We start from the raw sequence: 25,768 nt of genomic DNA on the forward strand, positions 1-25,768 counted from the left end.
GTAGAGGCATATGGTGCAAGAAAGCACGCTTATACAGAATAAGCAAAACAAAAATAAATAAAAAATAATCCCACTTCACCCATCCATTCACTCCAAACGTTTGTCCAGTTATTGCTTGAATTTATTCAAGCTATCAACTTCCACAGCGAGAGATGGAAGTTTGTTCCAGCAATCAACCACCCGCTGGCTAAAGGCAAATTTCGCACATATATTCTACAACTGTCTTACCTCAATTTCAATTTATTCCCACTCAGGTACGTAATCTGAGCAAGAGGAAGAATCCCATCAGCACTGAGCTTGCTCAAACCATTCAAGCCCTTATACACCTCAATCATATCACCTCGCAGGTGCTTAGTCTCCAGACGCTGCAATCTGCAGAACTTAAGCCTTTCTTGGTAAGAACACCCCTTCGTTCCCCTGACCAATCTTGTTACCCTTCGTTGTATTCGTTCTAGCAACTCTACATCCTTCCTAAAATGAGGCCACCAGACCTGTATGCAGTACTCAAGGTGTGGCTTGACCACTGCCTTATACAAGGGGATAATCACCTCCTTATCCCTGCCAGCAAAATTCCTGTATATCATTGACAAGACCCATGATCTGCTCTGGCAGTCTGTCTGCACTGCTCAGAAAACTTCATATCTGACTGCAAATTACCCCCAGGTCTTTTTCATTCTCTACCACCCTGAGTGTAGTACCACACAGTTGGTACGTTTCTCTTGGGTTACTTTGACCCATATGCAGTACAGCCCCCAAGGCGCGCGGGTGCATAAGTACACTGCGGTTCAAGCCCGTGACTGCTAAATACGGTACTGTTTCTTGTATTCTCTCTATGTTGCGAACTCCTCTGACCGTTTGGTCGTCCTGGAGTATATACAGAAAATTTATTTATTTACTTTGCATTTGTCAATATTAAACTTCAATTGCCACCTCTCATATAGACTACCTTCATCGCAAAGTCAGGAACTACATGGCAATGGCAGTAAGGATCAGCAGGTCTGACTGGAGCCTAAATCGCCGCTTACTGCATATGCTATACAAAGCTGTATTTATTCCCACTATAACCTACTGTGAAGGTGTCTGGTATCATCGTGCACTCATTGTTCGTAACCAAAGGAAGCTCACCTCCATCCAGCGTAATATCCTTCTCACTATCACCCATGCCTGCTGCACAGTAAGCAACCCAGCGCTCCAAGTCTTGGCAGGAGTTCTCCCTCTGGACCTGCAGATAATTCGCAAAGGCGTGCACTACCGGCTCGCAAAGGATTGCTGTTGATTCCTGTAATTACTGACATCCTACATCATCCAAAATCGACCGTGGGGTAGGTTATCCTGAAACGGAAGCATGACGATAGAGAGGTTGATGTCTGTACGAACACATCTATGTACAGAGCTGCATGGAGAGCAGCGGCACATAAACAAAACAAACAACCACAATCAGCGGTCTCGCCTTACATAGTAGAACGAACGCCGCAATTGGACCATAGAAATCGGTTCTGTGGAGTGACGAATTTCGCTACACCCTGTTCCGATAGATAGACGCTCTGTGCAGGATGCCTGGAGAACGTCTGGTGCCAGGGTGCATTGTGGAAACAATGAAGTTTGGAAGAAGTGGTGTTGTTAAAGTTTTGAGCTGTTTCTCACGGTACGGTCTAGAACCTTTTTTAATTGTACGGAGAACTATGAACGCCTACATTAACATTTTGGATAATTTGGTAATAATATAACATGAGCTATCGTCCCATTAAAATGAGATGATATCCCACGTTATATTGCTAGCGCCTTTCGACAATGATTCTCAGATATGAATGTATAAAAGTTGGAATGGCCGGTGAAGAGTCCCAATTTGAACACTATGGAACATCTAGAGAATGAGCTGGAACGTCGGGCGAAGGACAGACAAACACGTCCCACATCGGTAGCAGAACTGTTCGCTGTTCTGCAGTTCCGCTGAAACTAGTGAATTCTATCGTTCGTTCGTTGGTGGAAAGATACTGATCATAGTGGCCAAGGGGAGGAGACTAACATGCCACTGAAGTGAGTTGCAATGACGTCAATGTTAAACTGGCGTGTCGATATTTTTTGGAGAGGGTAGGTACGTTCACAAATGGCAATTTTTCATTTTATTTCCTTGGTTTCGAAATCAGAATTGAAACGATAGTAAAACCAGCAAGAACTAATTCGTGAAGGTACACAACATTCCAAACATCCTCTTAAAGGCAACTCTGATTAGTGCAGATGATTTTTAAAAGCAAGCGCATTCTAAGCTGAGTGGTATCAAATGAAATTTAAGTAAAAACATGCTAAAAGAATAGCGCAGATCACAAGAGCCTCACTTTCGCGGGTAGAGAAGTGGTCGCAATTACTGTTTTGGCAATGTGAATAAAAACTTGGTTTCGAATCCCGTCAATCTTCTTCTTCTTATGATTTATTCCGTTATTACAACGGTTCTCCTCAACCTAACATCGAAAAGTCATTCCTTTATTCTTTTTTTCCATTTTCTTCTATCTTCCCAATCTCCGTCTTCTTCTATTCATGGCTGCTCTCACACCCTCTATCTACGTCCTTCTTGGTCTTCCTCTCTTTTTCCTTCTCCATGGCTCCTCCGGGCAATCTGTTGTCCCCCATTCTCTTTGGGAACTTCATTCCGTCAATACAGGGGGAATTTTTCGTACAGTGGCTGAATCAGTCGGTCTCCGGCTAGCGTTTAACGGTCTTCCGCCACCCACACCGTCTACAGGAAATTTGGGCTTTTCAACCGCAAAAACAGGCAAACCAACTATGGAATATCATGATCTACAGAGGGAATACGTTGACTACTGATGGTTTTTTTTTTTTTTTTTTTTTGCATCAAAACAAACAAGTTAACTTTCCAACCTTTTTCGATATTTCTAAATATAATTATTGGCAATTATTCATACAATAAAAGAAGGAACTTCTTGCACGAAGTTTCGTAATACACCCCAGGCATATGAAGTTCCCAAAGAACCTTCCTCGTGGTTACGAAGATGACATCTAAGCTTCTCATATAAAATAATGCATTGTCAAAGCTAATATTGTTAAACACCAATTTTACATGTTTAAAAAGGAAACAGAATCCTCGGCTTTGCATATCATCATCAAATGATGCCCAAGGTTAAACAATCACGGCTTGCCATTTCTCGACGTGTACTCCCGCTGTGTTTGATATTAGAAAGATTTTCATTTGGATCCCACTATAACTCATGTTTTCATTTATGCACGGATACCTCACATGAAAAAAAAAAAAAAAGGTGCCTTGAATATTTCGGAAATTCAGATGGCTTCTCTATTAATTGGGACCGTTCTTTCTCATAAAATCAGACAGCCTTCTACAGACAAAGCAACATGGGAACGATGTATTTGTCTAGACTCGAGAGAAAATCCCTCGTCAGCACGAATGACACAGAAACTGTTTAAAGATGTCATGCTCACTGTTTGGGGGGAAAAAAGAAAAAAATGCAGTACTTAACACAAGTAATTAAATCCTGAGATGCTTCTCTTATAAATTCAAGTTGAGAAACACCATGCAATACAGATAATTGTTTCCGAGCCTGCGAACTGGAACTAGTGAAAAGCAATTATATTGACACTGTTACCTCCGCGGCATATCCTTTTCTGGGAGTAGAATAGGCAAGTGGATTGAAATCGTTTCTATACTTGCCTATTCCGTCGAATTACAGCACACTTGTGACTACGATTAATCAATAATGAGGCTGCTTCGTTTGGTAATAACCAAAAGCAGCAGCCTCATTATTGATTGGGGGGAGGAGTTATTCTGTGAAACCAACTAAAGATCTAGCATCATCATTTTAAAAGAATGTTTAGGGGGCATTATATACATATTGCAAATGACAGAAGCAAAATGTCTAGCAGGACTGCTTCTTCCCGTCCCCACTATTGATCTAGATTACGACAGTGGTATCATCTGAAGGCTGTGAGGTTAGATTGAAGAGCTGAAAGAAACAGCAGCAATTCACTGATGCTAATATCCTATTACAGTTCATGGGTAGAGCAAAACAAAACATTTATTTGATTAAATTTGCAGGGAGCTTGAATTTTCCACTCATTACAATAACTAAAAATTCGGATAATTGCCAAGAAAGGAAAAGATATATATACAAGCTCTTATGACTCCATGTAGCCATTGCCGATAATAAACAGAAATTTTATTTTATTCAAAAACATGTTCTGTTAACACTTATAAAAAGTAAGACGTTTGCTATAAAAGTTTATTTTAGTTAAATTTATCAAAATTAAGCCAAGCTTTGCTCGGCTTAATTTTGATTTGATTGTTATTACATTTTGTATATTTATTCATTATTACTATTATTATTTTTATTTCTTTTAAAAGCGCACATGAAGGATCGATAGTTTCCGGTCAAGTCGCTACACAGCTCACTAGGTGAGATAGTGAAATAATCCCGTTACATATATTGCTAGCTATTATGGAACCTGGTAAGCAGAAGGAACACTGCAGCATCACGTGATGCTGTTCCTATGGTTACTGGGTGCTTGATAGCAAAGGCAGTTTTAATAACGCTGACTAGGAACCGTATCATTACATGTTACAGTATCTTCGTTGTCCAAGGTAAAAATAAATATATAAACAAACAAATAAGTGCTCAGGCTGATCTGGAAAAATACATGTATGGGGTCATCTATTTTGGACAACACTATTTCAGAAATGCACCGCTCTCCCACATTTCAAACCTCAACGAAAATTAAAAACAGGAAACATGACAGCAATAACATTACGTTGATGGCTCTGTTAGCAGGAAAATATTCTGCACAAAACAAGTGCAGTTTCCTTCAGGTCAAAGCAAGCGTAATACATCATGTAAATGAATGCAAATGTAAGACTTGAAGGGAGACTGTAGTAACGTCAAGTAACGAAGCCAAAATAAATGAACAAGTGATTCGAGAATTTCCGCCCTCCCCTTCGACGCTTAATTAGATAATTAGAAAACCTAATTAACATAACCGAAATCTCATTAATCGTTTACCGCAACGTATAGGCTAACTAATGTAGCCTGAAGTAGCTGCATATAAGGCTAATTTATTTTCTAATGGTGCTACTCTGAAAAGCACTATCCAGGAATGGTCTGGTGATAATGATGAAGACCGCAAAATGTTAAACAAAAATAATTCTCACGTTTGTTCGTTTTTTTCTTTAACTTTCTAATGAACAGATAAAAATAGACAAGCAGAACTGTTTACCCTTCTTGGAGAGTCGGAGTAGTGTTCCGAGATTCCTCGTTCTAAAATACTTCTTGGTAAACCATCTAAATTGGCGATCTCTTTCAGATGAGCAGGGGGAGGGGGCGGAGGTACTTCTTCTTCTTGGTACCGGTACTTCTGCGAAATACAGATAAAAGAGAATAAGTAACAAAAAGAAATACTGACTAAATGTGCAATATTCCAAGCTCACTCGCTCTCTAAATGAATAGTATGTTCATTAACTCAATAGCATACATCTTCATCTAAAAGCCGTTTGTGCCTTCCGCAGCAGAAGACGGCCGTGATCTCTAATGTGGCAATTACTGCTGGGAAATGTTCCGTACGTATGTTACTACTAAGAGACAGTTGGGTCTAAACCATAAAAGCACGTTAGTTAATACCGGTCCCTTCCAATTTAAGTCCCTATAAGCCTAGAAAATCAATACTTTGCTCTCGAACGAGCCTATCGACCACAGACTGCTGAAGTCTTAATGCTATTCGATGACATTGGGAATTATAGAGCGAGGCCTCATGCGAACGACGACGCTTTTCCAAAGAATAAACTCCATAACAGAAGATAGCTGATGAATCTAAAGGAAAATGTCTTTGGTTTTTGTATAAGATACCCCTTTAGAACAAAAATTCGTGTTTCTGGTTTATAAAAAAAAAAAAAAAAAACTTTCAGCACTGTGAATAAAAAATATATTCACTGTGTGCTTGCAAATGCCCCACAAGAAAGGCATATCCTATATCACACTGATACTCCTAGTTTAGTGTTTCCCAAACAGAGAATTCGCGGACCAAACTTTGGATTGAGGTTTGTTTACTTGTGTGCAGACACTATCTAAGTTTCTGCTTAAAATTTGAGATCAAATTAAATCGGTCTTAATTTTAAATTACTGTAAATTATATATGTTATCACTCTAATATGCCACCCTCCCCCAGAAAAACAGTCGGGCACTGAATTCATGGCTGAGAAATGTCAATTTTAAAATAATAAACTGGATAATACTGATGATGTAATTATTTAATACTATAGGTGATAAGGATTTCCACGCAACTCAATAATTTCAAGGTTCTCATGTAATTATATATCAATGGTATTACTGAGAAACTGTCACAGACTACTTACTCTTCGTTAATTGTGGATTCTCCCTCAGGTAGATCAACGTTTCCAACTCAGTAGGTCAAATTACAAACCTCACTTTTAATTCCGTTTAGAATTTACAACCTCTAAAGGGCACCAACCACGATCAATTAAAATGTGCAGTTAAATTGCTCTAAATAAATGTGGAAATTAACTGAACTGAACAATGAATCACTATTGGCGGTACACAAACTGTGCAATTTTCAATCAGAGAAAAAAAAAATTTTTCTTCTTAATTTTCAAGAGAAATATGTATATGGCATTCGTTTTCCCATCCAGAGTTAATTTGCTTTCATAAGGAGTGACAGAGTCTACAGGGAACTTAAGTTCTTTGAAATACTGAATAAAAGTTTTGTATCTACAATCACCTATGAAGTGGTTGTTAGATATAGGGATACCAGAAGCATGCCAATTTATAAATCGGAGCGAAATGATTTGCGATAACAGGCAGGAATGTGGAAAAGCAGTTGTGGAAGCTAAAGTGAATAAGGTACCTGGTGCTGACGGATTCTATCTAATTATACAGTATTAAAAATAAACAGCAAACGATGTAAATAAACCTTTAGTCATTATTATGAGGGCATTTTTGGGTTCAGGAAAGGTCCTTACAGAATTGGAGATGCAAATGTATCCCCTATTCCCAAAAGCTGGAGATCAAAGGGCGTGGTGAGTAATTACAGCACTGTTAGCATTCCAGGGAAAATAATGGAATAAATGGTAAAAGAAGTAATGCAGGATCATCTTGAAAGGAATGCAGTTATACGGAAATCACAGCATTGATTTGTTAAGGAGAAATCTTGTCTGGCCAATCTGATTGGATACTATGATGAAGTAACAAAGAAACTCAATGCAAAAAAAAAAAAAAATAATAATAATAATTTTGACACCGTATAATTACATATTCTGAAGCTTTTGATACTGTTCCACGTGAAAGACTGCTATACAAATTGCGGTAGCGTCGCATTACTGAGGCAAGTTACTGCTATTGATAAATGGATGGTTGAGAGGAAGTAAACAGAAGATGGCCATGTTCTTCTTGGACCAATCTTATTAAAAGAGGCACTCAGGACTCACTAATGTGTCCCTTACTGTTTTCGACATTTATAAATGATACTGATGAAGACAAGCATACGAAGCTTAATGTCTAAATTTGCAGATGGCATCCCAACTCGATCTAGGATGACACACACACATATGGGACATAAATTTAAATTGAAAGAGAATAGTTCAGGGCGGATGTGCGAAAATTTACTTTCAACCAGAGAGCAACTGGGGAGAACAACAGATTTTTCCTTTGTTAGAATTAAAAATATCTGGTATGGTCATGGTTTAACACCTGGTTCAAGAAAGTTTACTCAATTTGCTGTCAACAAATACTCATCAAATCGTTTCGTTCGTTCTCTCTCTCTCTCTCTCTCTCTCTCTCTCTCTCGCACATAAGTGTAAGATATACCTTCTATCACATTGTCTTTTTTAAGAACACAATGAACTTGCCTTACATGAGAGGGTTCTAACATAATTTTCTTAGGACACTTATCAGCCCATCAGCAACTATACAATGCCAATGGTATTACTAGCTTTAGAAATGACTACCTTTAGGGGGGGGGAAAACGAATTCACTTTCTATCCGTATTTCTCTGAACTTGCAAACAAAGAAATGATGCGTGTTGATACTTATTGAGTATAGTGATATCATCATCCCACTCACTTTTCGGTACGAAATTTTATACTCCGGCAAACTCCGAATTCTAATGTGGAATCGATTTCGTAAAGAGCGCAAAGGAAAAGTCTTTACACGAGAATATCTTAAAACGGTTTGACCAAAAAGAAAGTAACAAACCACGTCAAAAAGCGATTATTCCACAGGTTTCACAGTACCTCAGAGCTACTACTGAGTATCTTCACAGATTAAATCTATTCATATGAGTATTTGTATACAAGCAAATAACGGGCTTCCTGATAATTCAAATTAAATTAAAAATAATCCTTCCATTTAAGTTAAGAATAAATTGAATGAAGTAATGTAAGAATAAAATAAATTAATAAATTAAATAAATTAAATATCACAGCCTAGCAGCCATACGTTCTACAAGAGACAGAGAAAACAAGAACACTGAAGGATAGAGCAACTGCATCTAAATTTTGAATGACTGGTCATCAAGGAAAATTAAAAGTAGATCAAAACATTGAGAAGGTAACTTTAAGCTGAAATAACAAAACAGTATGACATAATTCTGAAATTTATCAAGTGCTATACAAGAAGATAAAAACATACAAATTTCAGCTCACGAGATATAAGATTCCATCACATGAGTCCATGGGAAATAAAAATTAAACGTCACTCACGCCACACTATTAGGTAAGAATGAATATTTGCTCAAGGCATCTGCGTATGCAAACCAGATCCAAGTCGGCATAAATGTAGTGACTTTCTTTCAACTGGAAGAAAGTGGTCGCATACATCAATCTACTGTTCATTTTACAGAGACGCCTCGTCATAAAGTGAGGTTAAGGAGTGATTTTATTTAAGCAGATGAGTCGAACTCAAACAGGGCAATGTTCTCTCTCCCTTTTTTTTTATTATTATTTTTTTATTATTATATACATTTTAGGCGCGTTCACACATACAAATAAAAAAAGAGGTTTTTTTTAATATGTAAAAAAAAAGCACGATCACCTAGGACAAAAGGATTTAAAAATAGTTATTTGACAAGGATATTATCACTCAAGCAGTCAAGTAGATTTGAACCGCAGTAACCTCAATCACGTGTACTAATGCACTCCCACCATCTAACAACTGAACTCCAACTGGATAGATTTTCATAAAAAATGTTATATTTACTTATTTTAAAAGATTTGTCCAGCCATCCCAAATTTCATTAAAATCGGACAAATATATACCCGCCAATTATTATTATTTTTTATACATATCATATACATTTATCCATAAACTGTATATTGTAGCTGTAACTAGATATTACATTTATTGCCATGCACTCATGGGTGGAATTACTGCATGATAGGATGAGTAGGCAGAAAAGAAATATTCTCAATTCGTGCAAGCGAACTTCGTTGTTTTTTGAGGAGGTGGATTTTATTATCAGTCACTAAATATATAAATCATGAATTTGCTTAATATATTACGAGTGGATAAAATAATGGAAACACCTGATATGAAAGTAGTTTTGTAATGGAGATGCAGTGAACTTGCGAACTGATACATATACTCAAAATAACTATAAAATGCGACAACTTAGTTTACTTAAAAAGGTCTAAATCAGTGCTTCTCAAAGTGGGAGAAATCTCCCCCTGAGGGGCGTTTGAATTATTCATGGGGGGTGTTAGGCATGAAAGGGGCGACAGGGAACGGATGGAGCACCATCAATGATTGGCCGTTACAAGGCTTTTATGACTTATTTAAAAAATGCTGTGCCAAATATCATTTACTAACTGGCCATAATAGATCAACCAGACAAGACGAAGGAGGCCCGTTTCGGGACCACCTTAAGCAAGAGAAAAAACCGAAAGGAAGTGGACCCTAAATTCGAAAGGGAGACCCGCTCGCAGGCCGAAACAAGCGAACAACCTGAACCAACAGCATCACAAAGAGATGCAAACAATGAAAGACAGCAGGAGCCACAGCTGCACCATGCACTGCTGGAGGGCTCAGTGCATGGTGCAGCTGCACCATGCACTGCTGGAGGGCTCAGTCTATGAACAATCCCTCAGACTGAAAACGGCCCTAGAGAATATTTTTAAAGAAAACCCAAATAGGATATCTACGGGTCTGAGGTCCCAAATAGTGACCATATTTTATCAAATGGAGACAATCCTCCATGACACATACCTAGAAAGCCAAAAAGCTACTACAAGGCTACAAGCCTATATGGAATGCGGGGCCAAACAAATGCCACAGTGCGCCCCGACATACTCGGAAGCGCTGAGGGCTCCATTAACAAATGAAGCTCAATCGACCGCAGAGGGGCACCAGAGGAAGAGAGCCCTATTACCCACACCAAACCTAGTGATCCTTAAACCTAAGGAGGAAAGTAAAATCTCCACAAGCGAGGAGCTTAAAACAAAGATAATCAACAACATGCGGGAGGACCTCAGGCACACGAGAATTAAAGGAATGCGAAAAATGAGAGACGTAGGGCTGGTGATAGAAACAGAAACCAGACAAGAAGCACAGAGCATAATAGAAAACCCTAAAATAGACTCCCTTGGTCTTACGGCCCAGCCACCCAAAAGGAAAGGACCATCAATATTAATCTTTGATGTAAACCCGGAAGTTACGGCGGCACAGCTCGTGGAAGAACTATACTACAAAAACATACAAAAGGAAATACCAGATAAGGAACCGCATGATGTAATAACTCCAAAATTCCACGTAAAGGCAAGAGGCGGAATCAATAATAGTTGGAGCGTTGAACTCAGCCCAGAGGCATGGCAAGTCCTAAAAGATAGGACAAGAGTATACATAGAATGGGGCAGCTATCGCTTTCGGGAACGAGTGGCAGTTCCCAAATGTTTTAGATGCTGCAAGTTCGGCCACTCCTCCCATGTATGCTCCCAAACGGTCCCAACGTGCGGACATTGCACCGAGAAGGGACACGGATTTAAGGATTGTCCGCACAAAGACAAAGAAGCTGCCTGCGCAAACTGCAAGTCCATGAAGCTGGATCATACCCACTCAATCAGGGACCCCAATTGCCCGACCTATCTCAAAGCCAAGAGCAACTACCAAAATAGAATCAACTATGGGGACAAGAACTAAAGAATATAATAAAACAATGATCAAAATAATACAAATAAATGCACAGCGAGCCAAAGCAGTGGCAGACCAAATCAGGGTCAAGGCTGACGAGGAAAATATAGACGTAATTATTCTGCAAGAGCCGTACGTCCACGCAGGGCGGGTAGCGAGGTACCCACTCCGATATAAGGTAATCCATACTGAAGAGGACACCCCATGGGCAGCGGTTCTAATCAGAAATGCAAACATAACCGCAACCAAAATAACCCAACTCTGTACGGCCTGGGCTGCTTGTGCCCAGATTATCACAGCACTGGGCTCCCTTTATGTTGTGGCCCTCTACAGCAGGCCGGGACAGGAAATGGAGACCACAATTAGCTACTTACGTCACCTCCAGAACACCCTACCAAACGAAAAAATAATTATAGGAGCGGACGTCAACTGTCGCTCCCCGCTATGGCATAGTGCCACTGCTGACCGAAGGGGAACTGCAAACGGGCAACAGCTCGAGGATTTCATACTGGGTTCGCAGTTCACAGTATTGAACCAGCCACACCAGTTACCAACATACTGCAACACCCTCTGGGAGGCCACTATAGATATCTCCCTGGCAACTAGAAACCTGGCAAACCACGTAGCCGACTGGAGGGTGGAGGAAGCGTGGACCACCTCGGACCACCGAGTCATCACCTGCAAAATAACTAGAGCACTGACAAGGGAAAAAATAGTAAAGCAAATACGCCACAGATACGCTGTCGCCAAGGCAAACTGGCCGAAATACAAGGAGCTTTTAACTACAGCGATTCATAACAAACCGCCGTCCCTGGACCCACGAAACAACCCACATGACCTACAGAAGGCAACCACGGAACTGATAATTGATATAAGCAATCAAACCATCAGGAAAAAACACCCTCAAATGGGAGCGGTCCCTTGGTGGACTCGGGAGATTGCAGCCCTCCGACGGAGAATGATGAAAGAAAGAAAAGACTTTCAAAGAGCCCGAAGAACATGGCCAGCAAATGAAGTCGAAGCATTAAGACAGAGATATAAACAAGTCAGAAACCAATACACCGAAGCCATCAAGAAAAGCAAAAGACAAGCTTGGGAGCGCCTAGTCTCCACAACTGGAAACACTGACCCCTGGGGAGTAGTCTATAAGGTAACTACCAATAAGCTTCCCAGGGGGGAGGTGATTGCTACCACCAGGACCCAGCATGGAAATCTTACCACCACTTGGGAGCAGTCGATAAATAACATCCTAGATGCAATATTCCTAAAACTAGAAATGCCAATTTTACCAGCACAGCAACACATATGTGAAAACAACAACTACAACAGTCAAGAGATAGAACCCCCCTTTACCCTGGATGAACTCGGCGAGGCTGCACGTCGAATCAGAAACAAGAAATGCCCAGGCCTTGATCTCACTGAGCCCGAAATATTGAAGAAAACAGTGGAATTTCAGCCACAATTACTCCTCACATTATACAATAGATGCTTAGAAACCGGTCTATTCCCAACTACATGGAAAATAGCTAACCTAAAATTAATACTAAAAAATCCTACAAAGAATCCAGAAAACCCCGAGGCCTATCGACCGATCGCACTGCTCCCAGTGGCCAGCAAGCTGTTTGAAAGATTGCTCCATAAAAGAATAACAAATCACTATGAAACAGCAGGCCTCCAATCCGCAAACCAGTATGGCTTCAGACCGGGGACCTCAACTGTGGATGCACTGGGGAACCTGCTCAAGATAGTGCAAGACTGCAGACAGAAGTACTTGCTGCTCATCTCCGTTGATTTTGCCGGGGCGTTTAACTCACTTTGGTGGCCAAGCGTCCTGGCGAGGCTGAGGAAGGCCCGAGTGCCCATAAACTTGTATAAAGTCATCGAAAGTTATCTAACCCAAAGAATAGTGGAGATAAACGTGCAGTACCAGAAACTTACGAGAGAGGTGCACAGAGGATGTCCGCAGGGGTCAGTTCTGGGGCCACTCCTGTGGAACATTGTCCTCGATGAGTTCCTAGAAATGGACCTGGGACCCGTGGGAGCGCATGCGTTCGCAGATGACCTTACCTTGACAGTGGAGGCAGACTCCAGGGCCCAACTGGAGGTGTTGGCAAACCGGGCACTACAGCAGCTACAACAATGGGCTTCCAAAAACCAATTAAGAATTTCACCAGAAAAAACCTCATCAATCCTCCTCAGAGGGAAACTACAATTGAGGCGGCCCCCGCAAATAAAAATTGAAAATGTCACCATAAAATTCGCGAGCGAGCTAAAGTACTTAGGCGTAATCCTGGATAATAACTTGTCTTTCCAGCAGCACCTGAAATACATCCGGAGAAAAATCAGGGGCTACTCTGGGATGGTAGCCAGGATCACAAAGAAAGACTGGGGTCTCAAAAAGAGAACCCTGTCAATATACTACAAAACAACTTTCCTACCAGCAATCACCTATGCAGCAGCGGTGTGGTTTCCCAAAGCGGCACTGGTTGTGAACAGAAGAACACTTGAAACGATCCAAAGGACCATATTACTCACAACAACGCGAGCTTGCAGCACAGTAAGCACCCCAGCACTACAGGTGCTTGCTGGAGTGCTCCCCATGGATCTAGAGGTTATCCAGGCAGGGTTGCTGTTCCTGCTGTCCAGGGGAGTGGCTGCCACCCATCAGGGCTACACGACTGATCCGGTGAACAGCCTAAAGAATGAAAAAGTCAGGTTACAGACCCACCTCCTAAACCTTTGGCAGAGAAGGTGGACTGAGACCACCAAGGGAGAAGTGACAAAAAAATTCCTACCGGACATCCAAAAGATATATCCAAAACAACCGGTGTGGTACTTCCCAGGGTACCACATGACAACACTGTTAACAGGACATGGCCCTTACAATGAAAAGCTCTTCGGGCTGGGTCTCACCGACGATCCCAGCTGTACATGTGGAGAGAGCGAAAGCTGGAGCCACATAGCTTATGAATGTCCACAATATGAGGACCTCAGAGGGATTCTCATAACAAGAATCAGATACCTTCCGAAGGGATTGGAGTCTCACTTCCTGGACTCAGAGGAAGAATACAGGGCGCTCTCCCTCTTCGCGCAGGATCTATTCCCCAGGAGGAAAATGCTAATTGCAATCTACAGCAATCAACACAGAGACTGACAAACGCTACCAGATGAAACAGAAAATCGAAATTCTCGGGACACCAGACTCGACCAAATGGAACGCTAACAACTGGAAGAGAAGTTAGGACGGGGATTACCCCATGAGTGACATTGAAAACAGAGAAGAGACAAAAAGCAGCATAACTGCCAACAGACTGATGGCGACCTGAAGAGGGCACTCTAGCTCCCTTCACCTTTTATTCCCACATCCTTGGGGAGGGGGGAGGGGACGACCTTTGCTCCCTCCCCTTCTCGCCACCCTACATCTTCTACTCTGGTGGGGCATGGGCATGCCTCACTGAAAATTGGGGCTACCTACTCTATTGGTCCCATATTTCTGTCTCTCACCCCCCAGTCTTCTGTCTCCCCCCACTTCTGTCTTTACGCTAACGAAAGCCCCACACAACAAAAATTAACGTGCCAAAAATCCTTTGAGCCTGAATTCGGCATAACAACCTTAGCGATCATACCCCCACGCCAACGCATATGTGTATGTATACACGTGTATGTAATTGTACATGTGTGTATATATGTGTGTGCATCGTCACTGACCTAATGGATTTTTTTTTTTTTTTTTTTTTTTTTTAGGTCCTAGCCGCCGAAATCTCAGGAAATTAAGCGGCAGGACCTGCCAGAGTAAATCTTAGTCTACTGGTGTTTCCTGGTCTGCCTCCACGGGGCGAAAGTGGGGCAATGTTGGGCCTCAGTAGGGGTCCAGCGGCTAAATGACCAGATGAACAACGGTACACGACACTACACATGTACAATATCCATATACTTTTAAATCTCTGGCATTTCCCAGCGAACTGGTTCACTCACAATGAAAGCAACGCGGAGATGGGGGAAACCCCTGGTGCCGTTTGACCCTAAACACACTTTACACTTTACTGTTCATTGTGTCATTCACCGTCAGCATTTAGTTGCGAAAAAACTTAATGATCACCTGCACAAGTCTCTGCAAACTGTTATTACTGCTATAAACAAAATTAAAGCACATTCTTTGAATGATCGTATATTTCGAAAGCTTTGTGATCAAAACAGTGAAGATTTTGAAAGATTGCTACTTCACTACGAGGTTCGGTGGCTGTCAAAGGGCAACTGTCTCAACAGATTTTATGAACTCTTTGATACTGTTGTCGAGTTTTTTGAAGATAGGAACAATAATGACCTTAGTAATGACCTCAAGAAAATGAAAACTGATATTACTTATCTTGTAGATTTATTTACTAGATTCAACTCAATGAACTTACATTTACAAGGACAAGATGTAACGGCGCCTCCGTAGCCAGGTGGAAAGGAGCAGCAGTGCGTAGCACACGCTTCTTGATTAGACCGGGGTTCGAGCCCGTCACCACCAAATACGGAGGATGCGGAAAGGTCAGGGAATGACCACCGCATATCCCGGAGCAATATGGCCTTAGTTGCTAATGCTCCTAAAAACCAAATAACAACAACAAGATGTAACTCTTATTAAGGCGAAAACTCAAATTTCAGCATTTATTTCAAAATTAAAGCTTTTTATGCGCAACGTAGGACGACGTGAATTGTATCAATTTCCAAATCTGTTGGAAATAGAGAAAAAAAAAAAAATAGCCGATGAAACTACTAACTTTTTGTAATCAATCTAGAAATGTTGCACGGAGATATGCATGAAAGGCTCGAAGATCTCCTTAATTTGAAAATTCTAGATTGAGTTATAAATCCTTTTTTTAAATAATGACTGATGGTGAATGTTTTGTAGAAGAATTGATTGAGTTACAAAATGAAGTTAAACTGAAGCCAAAATTTCAAAATTCATATCAGGAATTTTGGTTACAAAAGAAAATCCCTGACCATTATCCTGTATTGTGGGGAATTGTGAAAAAAATTACTTATTTCTTTTCCAACATCATATCTAGTCGAAACCGGTTTCAGTGCTGTATCTCAATTGCTGACAAATCAAAAAAATTGTCTGGATGTTGTTAAACGTGGCGATTTACGACTTCTACTTACAGATATTAAACCTAATATTGATAAGCTAATAAATCTCCACCAAGCTCATCCATCGCATTAAATATTAAAATATAATTAACTATTTCCATTAATATCATGACTTATTTATGTAATTAACTTTAATTTTTATGACTTAATTTAAGTGATTATAACTGACTTTATTTATGTAGTTGTAATTTTTTACGAAGAAGGAATAAAGTGCAGTAAATAGTTTTCTTTATAATTCACACACATACATGCAGGGTTGCATTTACGTTTTTGGAGGCAAACAGACAAATATTCATTTCTGTTATTTAGCTTCACTTTATATTGGTGGGCTAAAAAAAAACCCTGGCGAGGGCTTTTTTTAGGGGGGCGGTGATCCAAAAAAGTTTGAGAAGCACTGGTCTAAATGATGTTAGCAGTGCAAGATGAACAAGTTGAGAAGCTGCACACACCCACTTAGTGGTTCTAAATCAAATGGATTTGAACTGGCCCAATTAATGCTTTTTCGACCCATTCAATAATTATAAGACTGGGGATCATGCAGCTACGCCACGTTCAAGGTGAAACTGAACATACAGCATCAGGTTGTGTGCTTGCAACGTTAGCCGACTTGTAAAACTTCAAGGCTCCGCAGATGAGCCACATGTAAGGTGGCTGCAATAAAAGCAACAGCTACAACTTTATATGAAAGTACACCGTGCCTTGTGTGACTATGCATATCAGACGTTACGGATTATTTTTCAGAGTTCGCCGGTGTTGATAAGAATGAGCATATTTCTCCCCCACCGTAATAATAGAAGTAGAAAAAAACTAGATTTCCCCCCCCCCATGAGTTTATCTGTTTAGCAATGGAAGTACAAATTTAGTAGTGCACTTCGAGGGTTTAGTGTCAGACAATGTTAACTCGAAATCATTTTGTAAACATTTTTGTAATTAACCAAGAAAAGGTCATTTGACATTTTATTGGTTCACCGGAAATGTGCTTACAGCCCAAGTTAACTTGTAAACTACTAGAGAAATAAATTTCTATGACATGATATGCATTGTTATTTTTATAAAGTTAAACTAAAGTTGTCTCAAAACAAAAATGCAATTTTGTAGTTAATGTTGTCTGACACTAAGCCCTCGACTTGATCGGACTGATAACTAAATAACTCAAGTATCAAAAGAGTATTTTGACACAGAAAGAAACTAACAAGCAAGTCTGTAGTCTAATTCAAAATACAGCCTATTAAGCAAAAAGCTAGACTGAAACACACAGAATAATAATCACAAAAAATAAAAGAAAAACCGTTCCTGCCTTCATCATAAGATCCAACAGGTACGCTATCTTAATTAACATCAGTCGAGATCCATTTGAAAAAGCAACATACAAACGACACCGTCACTGCTGACTAAATTCCTTTCTGTGCCACATACTCCTTCTATCGTCTCCAATCACGTTCAGATTTTGTTTTTTAGACCTGTTTGTAAATGCGTAAATCACTTACAGTTTCAGCATGTCCGTCCGCATGCAACAACTTGACTCCCGATGAATGGATTTTCAAGTTTTACATCTGGCTCTATTAGAAACACTTGTGGAACCTAAATTTCATTAATATCGTGACAGAAATTAAGATTATCTCAAATTATCTATATATGGGATATGATAGTGTCTTTCGGATGTTCGGCAAGAAAAAAGTCTGACGGACACCAAATTTTCAGCAGATGTTATTTTTATTATGGTTGTTACATTATTTCTCCCTGATGGAAAGGTGGGGGGGGGATTCCACACCGTGATAGGTACTGGTACCAAGTGCACAAGGACGTTATGTCCAGTGTTACTGTTGTCGAGGTACTCTCTGACTATCCTATTTGTGTTCAGGATTGCAACTTTCTGGACTTCCTTGAAGGTGTTCTAGGGGATATCAATTGCTGCTAGGCTCTTGTTTGGGGTTTTTGGCACCATACCGGTAATTGACACGATGATCGGGATGGTCATTACGCGTATTTGTTGCATATGCCGTATCTCTTTGATCTCTAATCTTCGGTCTGTGTGCTTCCTGATATTTTCCTCGTGATTTTCTAGAGGTTGCCAGTGTTGGGCACCAGTACAGTATGTCAATCAGATAGGTGGCCTTTTCCTCAGGGGCGTCCTCCTTGTCGACAAGGGCTATGTACAGGATTGTCTTGTCATTTATTATGGCGCAATCCCAGTATGTACAGCTTGTGGGTTGGAGTCTTTAGTGCGGCCTGGAGTTCGTAGTAGTAATATGGTACAATTTCTTTGATCAACTGGTATTTCATCGCTGGCTTCTGCTGTACTATTCTGGCTACCTGGTAGCGCTACGAACTCCGTCCTTACGTCCTGCGGTGATGTGGCTGATCGTTTCTGGGGCCAAGCATCATCTATCATTCCGGGTTCCTTGGTGATGCATTTTCTATAGTTCCTGGTGTTGATTACCGGGCATTAGATAGCAAGCATGAAACCTCCAGTCTTGGGGGCAAGCGTCCAGCTTCTGAGCCGTGCATCCGAGGGCATTTTATCTATGTGGTCTTGATGGAGTTCACTATAGTGTCTCCAATGGAGTGCCTTCTTTGCCCATATTTCTAGCCTCGTTTTTTCCATATGGGCGAAGGGTTCTCCTCGCTTAGGTTAAGTGAGGTATGCCGCTTGTCTATCTTGCTTATGGCCTGGTAGAGTGGGGCTTTGTTTTTCTGGATCTAATCCTTCAGGTTGGCCATCGCTTTCTTCTGTATGAAGTCTATCAATTCCCTTCCTCCTTTCCGCGCCATGATCAATCTCTTCACAGCCGACTTCAGGTGGCATTGGTGGCTCTTGGTCATCATTGTCCTTTCATGACATCCTCAGCTCGGTGTTAGTCCAATATATGATCCCGAAGGAGTATGTTAGCACTGGGACTGCATAGGTCTTTATGGCTTTACTCTGTTCCTTCCGTTCAGCTTTGCTTTTAGCAGTCTTCTGAGTCTCTGGTGGTATTCTTCGGTCAGACAGGCTTTGATCACTTGTTCTCTAATTGCTGAGCCTGCATCATCCCCAGATAGGTGCATCATCCCCAGATCTTGTATTTGTAGGTCTCCCCCCTTGTCATGGCTTCGATCTCTTTACCAGCCTGAAACTGGTAATTTCGGCTGACTAATTGCCCCTGATGCAATCCGTGTGTCTTGCATTTTTCTAGCCCAAATTCCATCCTGATAGCATTGCTGAATTCTTCGGTGATCCAGAATAGCTGCTGCAGTTGATTCTCGGTTGCCGTGTAAAGATTAAGTCATTCATGTACATCAGGTTGAAGAGGGTGTACAGGTTTTTCCTTCCTTCTTTGAGGGTATATCCATACTTTCTGCTGTTGAACATAGTAGATAGCGAGTTGAGTACTAGATAAAATCACAGTGGGCTCAGGGCATCTCCCTTAAAAATTCCTCTCCTGATGGGGATCGGTTTGGTTGTGATGTTCTCGACCTTGATGATGGTACTCCATTTCATCATGGCTGCTTCTAGAAAGTTATGTCACTCTCGGATTGACTTTGGAGATCTTCAGCGTCTATGTTAGCCAGCTATGAGGCATGGAGACGAATTGCGTTGCGGTAATCGATGGAGGCTGCGTACAGGTTGCAGTACTTCTTTTAGGCTTGCTCTATACCTGTGGCATCAATGGTTAATTGTTCCTTGCACCCCTTCTGCTATTCGGCCATAACGTTCTGGCTCTTCAAGTGTTCTGATATCTTGTTAGTTATGCAGCTGGTCAGGATCTTGTATACCGTTGGGAGACAGGTGATCGGCCTGTATTTTGCCGGTTTTCTTGCATCTTCGTCCTTAGCCTTCAGGTATGTGATTCACTGAGTAAGAAACTCTGGGATTGTTTCTGGGTGACATCATCCGGATGATCTGCTTTGCTAGGTGATTGTGTGTGCAAGTGAGCTTCTTGTACCAGTAGTTGTGGATGTTCCTGGGTTTTGCCAGTCGGGCTTCCTGATTAACTGTTGCGATTCTTCCCCAGAATCTCCCATTCTGTCATTTCCTGTACGTCCTTGGTTTTCTTCCGTTCCAGTTCTATTCAGGATGCTCGGCTGTTATGTCTTACTTCACTGCTCCATATGTTGCCCCAGAACTCCTTGATCACCTTCTGCTCAGATCTTCCGTTGCCATCTTCCTTGTCTTTCCGATTCTCCTACAGAAGACTATTGTTTATTTTCCTCTCTTTGTATCGGCGTAGTCTTTTTCTGAGTGCGAGGAGATTCTGCTACAGTGCGTCTTAGTATTCTACTATTTTCTGATTTTTTGTTGTGTTTCCTGTGGACATTGTAAAAGTGAAGAGTATCCTTAAGAGAGAGACAATCAACTTCTTATTCCTATTACTCCGTTGATACTGGGTCAATTGTCCTATCTTGACTCTTAATTCTTCTATCTTCTGCCGAAGTCTTCTTTCCCAAGCGGGCAGTTCCTTGTTTTTTCGTTTCTTCTGGTCTCTCGTTTCTCTTCCATTGATCCTAGTGGCTATTACGGCAGCGCAGTTTCCGACTGTACGGATGGCCTCTAGCGTTGCACCGTTGTTGTCGAGGTAATGTGGTGTTATTTGCCGACTGACATAGTCTGTAACGTGCCACATGATTCTGTTAGATCTGTGCTTCGGTATGGCGTGGGCCTTTGTGGTATCTTCCACTCGTCTTCTTTCTAGATATCATAATCTCATCTCTTTCTACTTCGGCTGTTCTGGTTTGTTTTTCTTCTTGCTCTTCCTCGTAACCATACGGGGTATAGCCCCACTTCTCTAACAGACCTCGTTGCCTAACACGAGTTAATTTATCTCGAGTCGCACTCAATACAGTATGTTCATTACACTTTCGGCATCATCATACATCTATGGAGATGGACCTGTTAAGCTTCGACTTGCGTCCAGTGGTAGTGTTAGTCGTTCATAGTGACATCCGAAGGCGCCACTGCCAACTGAAACGTCACTTTGTTATTATTTTGTTCCTTTTATTATTGGTATATGATGCAAGGACGCAAGCTAGCATCAGCCAAAAAGAAAAAAAAAGCCTCCTACATCATTGCCTACCCCTGCAATAATTTGTGTAGTTCTTGCTTTAATGTACTCAAGCTGCTCACTTCCGCATCAGATGAATGTTTGTTCCAACGTTCATCCACCCGTTACCATCCTTCCTTAATTGGAATTTATGCCTTCCTACATGTGTAGTCTCAGCAAGAGGAAGAATTCCATCAGCACTGAGCTTGTTCAATCCATTCAAATCATTAAACACCTCAAACAGATCATCTCGCAGGTGACTGGTGTCAAAACGCTGAAATATGCACAACTGAATCCTGTCTTGGTAACACTACCCTTTCGTTCCCTTTCTCCATACACGTTCCTGCAGTTTTACATCCTTCCTAAAATGAGGCATCCATACTTGTATGCATTACACAAAGATGTGACTTAACCATTGCCTTATACAATGGGATAATCATTTCCTTATCCCTGCTAGCAAAATTCCTGTATAGCATAGACAAAACCTCATGAGCTGTCCTGCCAGCCTGCCTGCACTGCTCAGAGAACTTTATATCTGACTGCCAATTACCCCCAGGTCTTTTTTATTTTCTACTACCCTGGATTTAATACAACAGAGCTGGTACGTTAGTCTGGGAATATTGCTATCCATATGCAGTACCTTGCATTTATCACTATTCAACTTCAACTGCCATTTTTCAGTCCATCTGCCTAATTTTGTTTCGACCTTGTTTCGGTCACTTACCTTGATTACTGTCATTAACCACCCTTCCAACCTTTTTTCATTCGCAAACTTAGACATTAAAACTGATATACCTACCTTCATCAATTTCATTAATAAATATAGAAAACAACAATGGGCTCAGCAGTGTACCCTGGGAAACACACTAATAACATTAATCCACGAAGAGCAGTAACACAATGTAACACAATGCGTACATTGCTTACTCAACCAGCTTTTTATCCAGAGCAGTACCGTGCTCTTAATGCCATAATGCTCCAATCTGTACAGCAGTCTTTTATGTGCAACCGTTTCATAGCTTTCCTAAAATCCAAGTATATGATATCAAAATGATTTTTTGCACCCAGTTCTTTCGTTACTGCATCATAATATCCAATCAGATTGGTCAGATAAGATGGCCCTTTAACAAATCGATGTTGTGACTGCAGTATAATTGCATTCTTGTCTAGACTGTCCCGCTTTACCTCTTTGATCAGGGACTCCATTATTTTCCCTGGAACAGAAGTTAAGCTAACATGTCTGTAATTACTCATGTCCCCTTTTAATCCCCCTATGGGGAATGTGGATTCATTAGCACATCTCCATTCCATACGAGACCTCTCCTGAATCCAAAGACTCTCCCATAATTATGGCTAAGGGTTTGCTTACCTGCTTTGCTGCCTCTCTTAATATAATTGGATAGATACCATCCACACGAGGCACCTTTTTTAATTAAGTTTCAACAATTTCTCCTCCACTTTCCTCTCTGGTAGTCTCTGGAAAAGTTTTAGGCTCATTCCGATTCCACAGTTCCCTAACCGTCTATTTCCACTACAGAAACATTTCTGTAATTTCTGTAGTGGAAATGGGGTTGCTGTTCCAAATTTAGATATTTCTTTAAATTTGGAACAGCAACTCTCTGATCCTTTTGAAAATTTCAGAACTTAATTAAAATGTTGTAGACCTTTGTACGATATTTCCTGTCGAAAGAGTGATCCGTTTCCTCTACGAAATGCCCCTCAGCTTATGACGTACAATTACCCATCACGTGGACAGCCAGTAATGAAATTTTGGTCCACAGTATTTCCCTAGCACTTCTTGAACGAAACATAAAAGTTTGCATAACCCATGAGTAAGTTGGTCGATAGAGAACTCCCCTGAAATGTAACACAATGCGTACATTGCCTAACTTGATATTGTTCTGATAGTAATGCATGGACAATTCTCCATATGGACAACATTTCTAGAACGTTAATTCCACACAATTCTAAAATCATGCTCATCTTAAGAATTCACACACAAAAAAAAAACCAGCTCTAAACTGTGTTCACTATTTTTTTGAATAAAATCAACTGTAACTAATACCGAACAGCCCGGAGTCGCATAGACTAACCCGGTTTAACCTTACGAGACACTGAAGCGACGTTATCGATTTAGAGTCTAGAGGTCGTCTAGATGGCATTGGGCACGAAGTGCATGTTTGCTGAAAGGGAAGTATGACACCACAAATATTTTCCACGCGATTTATCACAGAGCAATAGGGCAGGTAAATTCGCTTTTTGTCATGGAATAAGAAAAATCACATATTAGTAAAATAATACTCTTTTATGTTACAAATATCGTTTTACCACCCTAATACGAAATTGTAAATTTTTTTAGTTTTTTTTAAAAAAAAAAGTTTTATATTTTTAGAATTACAGTATTAATCATTCAGATGCCCAGCACTGTTTATCACGGTACCTTTAAATCTTCCTCACTCAATAAAGACAGTGAAATTCCACAGCGTAGATGCAACAAACTGTCAGAAACTAATTTCAGCCAATAAATGCTCCCAGAAAACACTGAATCGGTAGTAAGTTAATATGTAAAACTAAGCAAAGCAATAATAAATCGGTTCTTCTTCGATTGAGCTAACTGGACTCAAAATTCTATTAGGGGTGTTGAAAATTAAATTACCCACGCGAAATAAAATGCAAGAAAAATGACTGGATAGAAATTGTTAGCCACTCATTGACACAAAATGAATTTCAAATATAGTGGCATGCATTAAATGGGATCACTACCTTCTCTGCAATTGTTTATTGGCGTTATATCAAGTTGGAAGCTGTACAGTAATTTCAGAAAATAGAGGCTAGGGGGGGGGGGACTGAAATTTGAACAATGCAAATAATTTTTCACTATGAAAATTTTTATAAATCTCTAAAGTTACAGATGCGGAAGCGAGTTTTGCTGATATGGTGTGCAGCGAGTTTTTAACTACATTTCACGGTTTCAGAATGATAGGAGAGGCAAAAAATCAAGTTAGATGCACGCAGTGAGTCACGTTTCAGACGATTTCGATTTTTATTTCTTAAATTAACTGACTTTTTTTTTCCTGTTCTGTGATTAATAGAAGTGAAAAGTAAATAACTAATTATCTTGTTACTAATTAATTAACTAATAATATATAAAGTAATGGCTTTCGTTTCATTACACATACCTCACAACGTAATTTAACTCAATATCCTGTAATACTTTATTTCCTCCTGGATTCTTTTTTAATAAAAACTGAAATGATGCACGTGAAATGAAGCATGGATAATCTGTAATTTATTAAATAAGCAAATAGTAACACGTACTTCAGATCGTAGTATGCATCAAAATTTTTCATAATGTGCTATAATTATTTCCTCTTGGATTTTAATAACAATTAACACATTTCAGGTTCTGCTCTGATTAATATAATACCCAAATAGTAATAATTCATGATTATATATTTAGAAAACTGATAACAAAAAATGAACTCGCAAAAAGCAATGTTTCACAAAGGTGAGCTTATAACATTTCTTCTCTAAACATCCGCTATGCTGCGCATTCATTCCTCCAAAGGCAGCTAAAGTAATATCCAGTACTTTGGCTACGATATACAGCATATAAACAGCCTATGTGATGTGTATTGATAAAAAAAAAATAATAATAAAAAAGAAAGAAAATAAATAATAATTTTCCGATTTAAATGAAAATTGGGAAGACTAAACAAATCTTTCTAAAAGAGCTAAACATACAATTTCATGAAATTCCGTGCATTGGGATTCCAGTTGTTACATGCGGGCGGACTACAGACAGGCTATTTTCATGATGGAAAAAAAAATTTTTCCATCATGAAAATTTTTATAAATCTTTAATGATATAAATGCCAACGCGTTTTCCTAGTGCGGTGTGCAGTAGGCTCTAATTACATTTTACAATTAGAATGCGGTAGTAAGTACTGTAGTTTAAAATATAATGGACAACGACAGAGATTATACTAAGTGAATGGTTCTAGCTTTCAGTCGTTGCAAGTAACACGATTAGCCCTTTGCCCATAGATCTGTCATGATTTGAAGGGGAGGGGGCTGGGAAAGATCAACACCCACGATCCATTTTTGAGTGTGTTACTCCACTGAAAATTAAAGTTCAAGCTGAACCTTCGAGGACTGCGACCTGTCATTTAGCCTTTTAGTGTAACATAACCATGCTTTTCAGGCAAAACCAATTCGAAAACTACGATTTATTAAATTACGAAGGCTATGGTTGGAACAAAGCAGGACGCTGTTAAAGATGCTCTTTAAATCAGCATTTTCTCTCTTCTGATTGATTTTTTTTTTTTTTTTTTTTTTTCAATACAGTACACTGAATTCAACCGGTGATTAATTTTATGGCTAAATACCTGCCAGCACTAATGACTACGCTTTTGGGATTGTCTTCTCAGCATTCCATTAAGTTTTCTTATGTCCTTC

The 25,768-nt window shown here is 40.2% G+C and overlaps 1 protein-coding gene across 11 annotated transcripts in view; it reads right to left on the reverse strand.

Annotated features, from left to right (window-relative positions):
- Nucleotides 1–25,768, reverse strand: part of LOC150090662 (MAGUK scaffold protein DLG1-like) — an 800,778-nt gene that overhangs the window by 468,190 nt on the left and 306,820 nt on the right. For 10 of the 11 annotated variants that reach the window (XR_016546888.1, XM_090372078.1, XM_090372070.1 and 7 more), the window contains one exon: nucleotides 5,239–5,376. The exons of the other annotated variant lie outside the window; for it this stretch is intronic. Coding sequence is in view for 9 of the 10 variants with exons in the window: in XM_090372078.1 (XP_090228204.1) it covers nucleotides 5,239–5,376 (138 nt within the window). In the remaining variant the exon portion in view is untranslated. The remainder of the gene's footprint in view (nucleotides 1–5,238; nucleotides 5,377–25,768) is intronic. 11 annotated transcript variants of the gene reach the window in all.

The sequence above is a fragment of the Mastigoproctus giganteus genome, chromosome 1, assembly GCF_048544385.1.
Source record: "Mastigoproctus giganteus isolate SK-2022 chromosome 1, ASM4854438v1, whole genome shotgun sequence".
Taxonomy (NCBI): Eukaryota; Metazoa; Arthropoda; class Arachnida; order Uropygi; family Thelyphonidae; genus Mastigoproctus; species Mastigoproctus giganteus.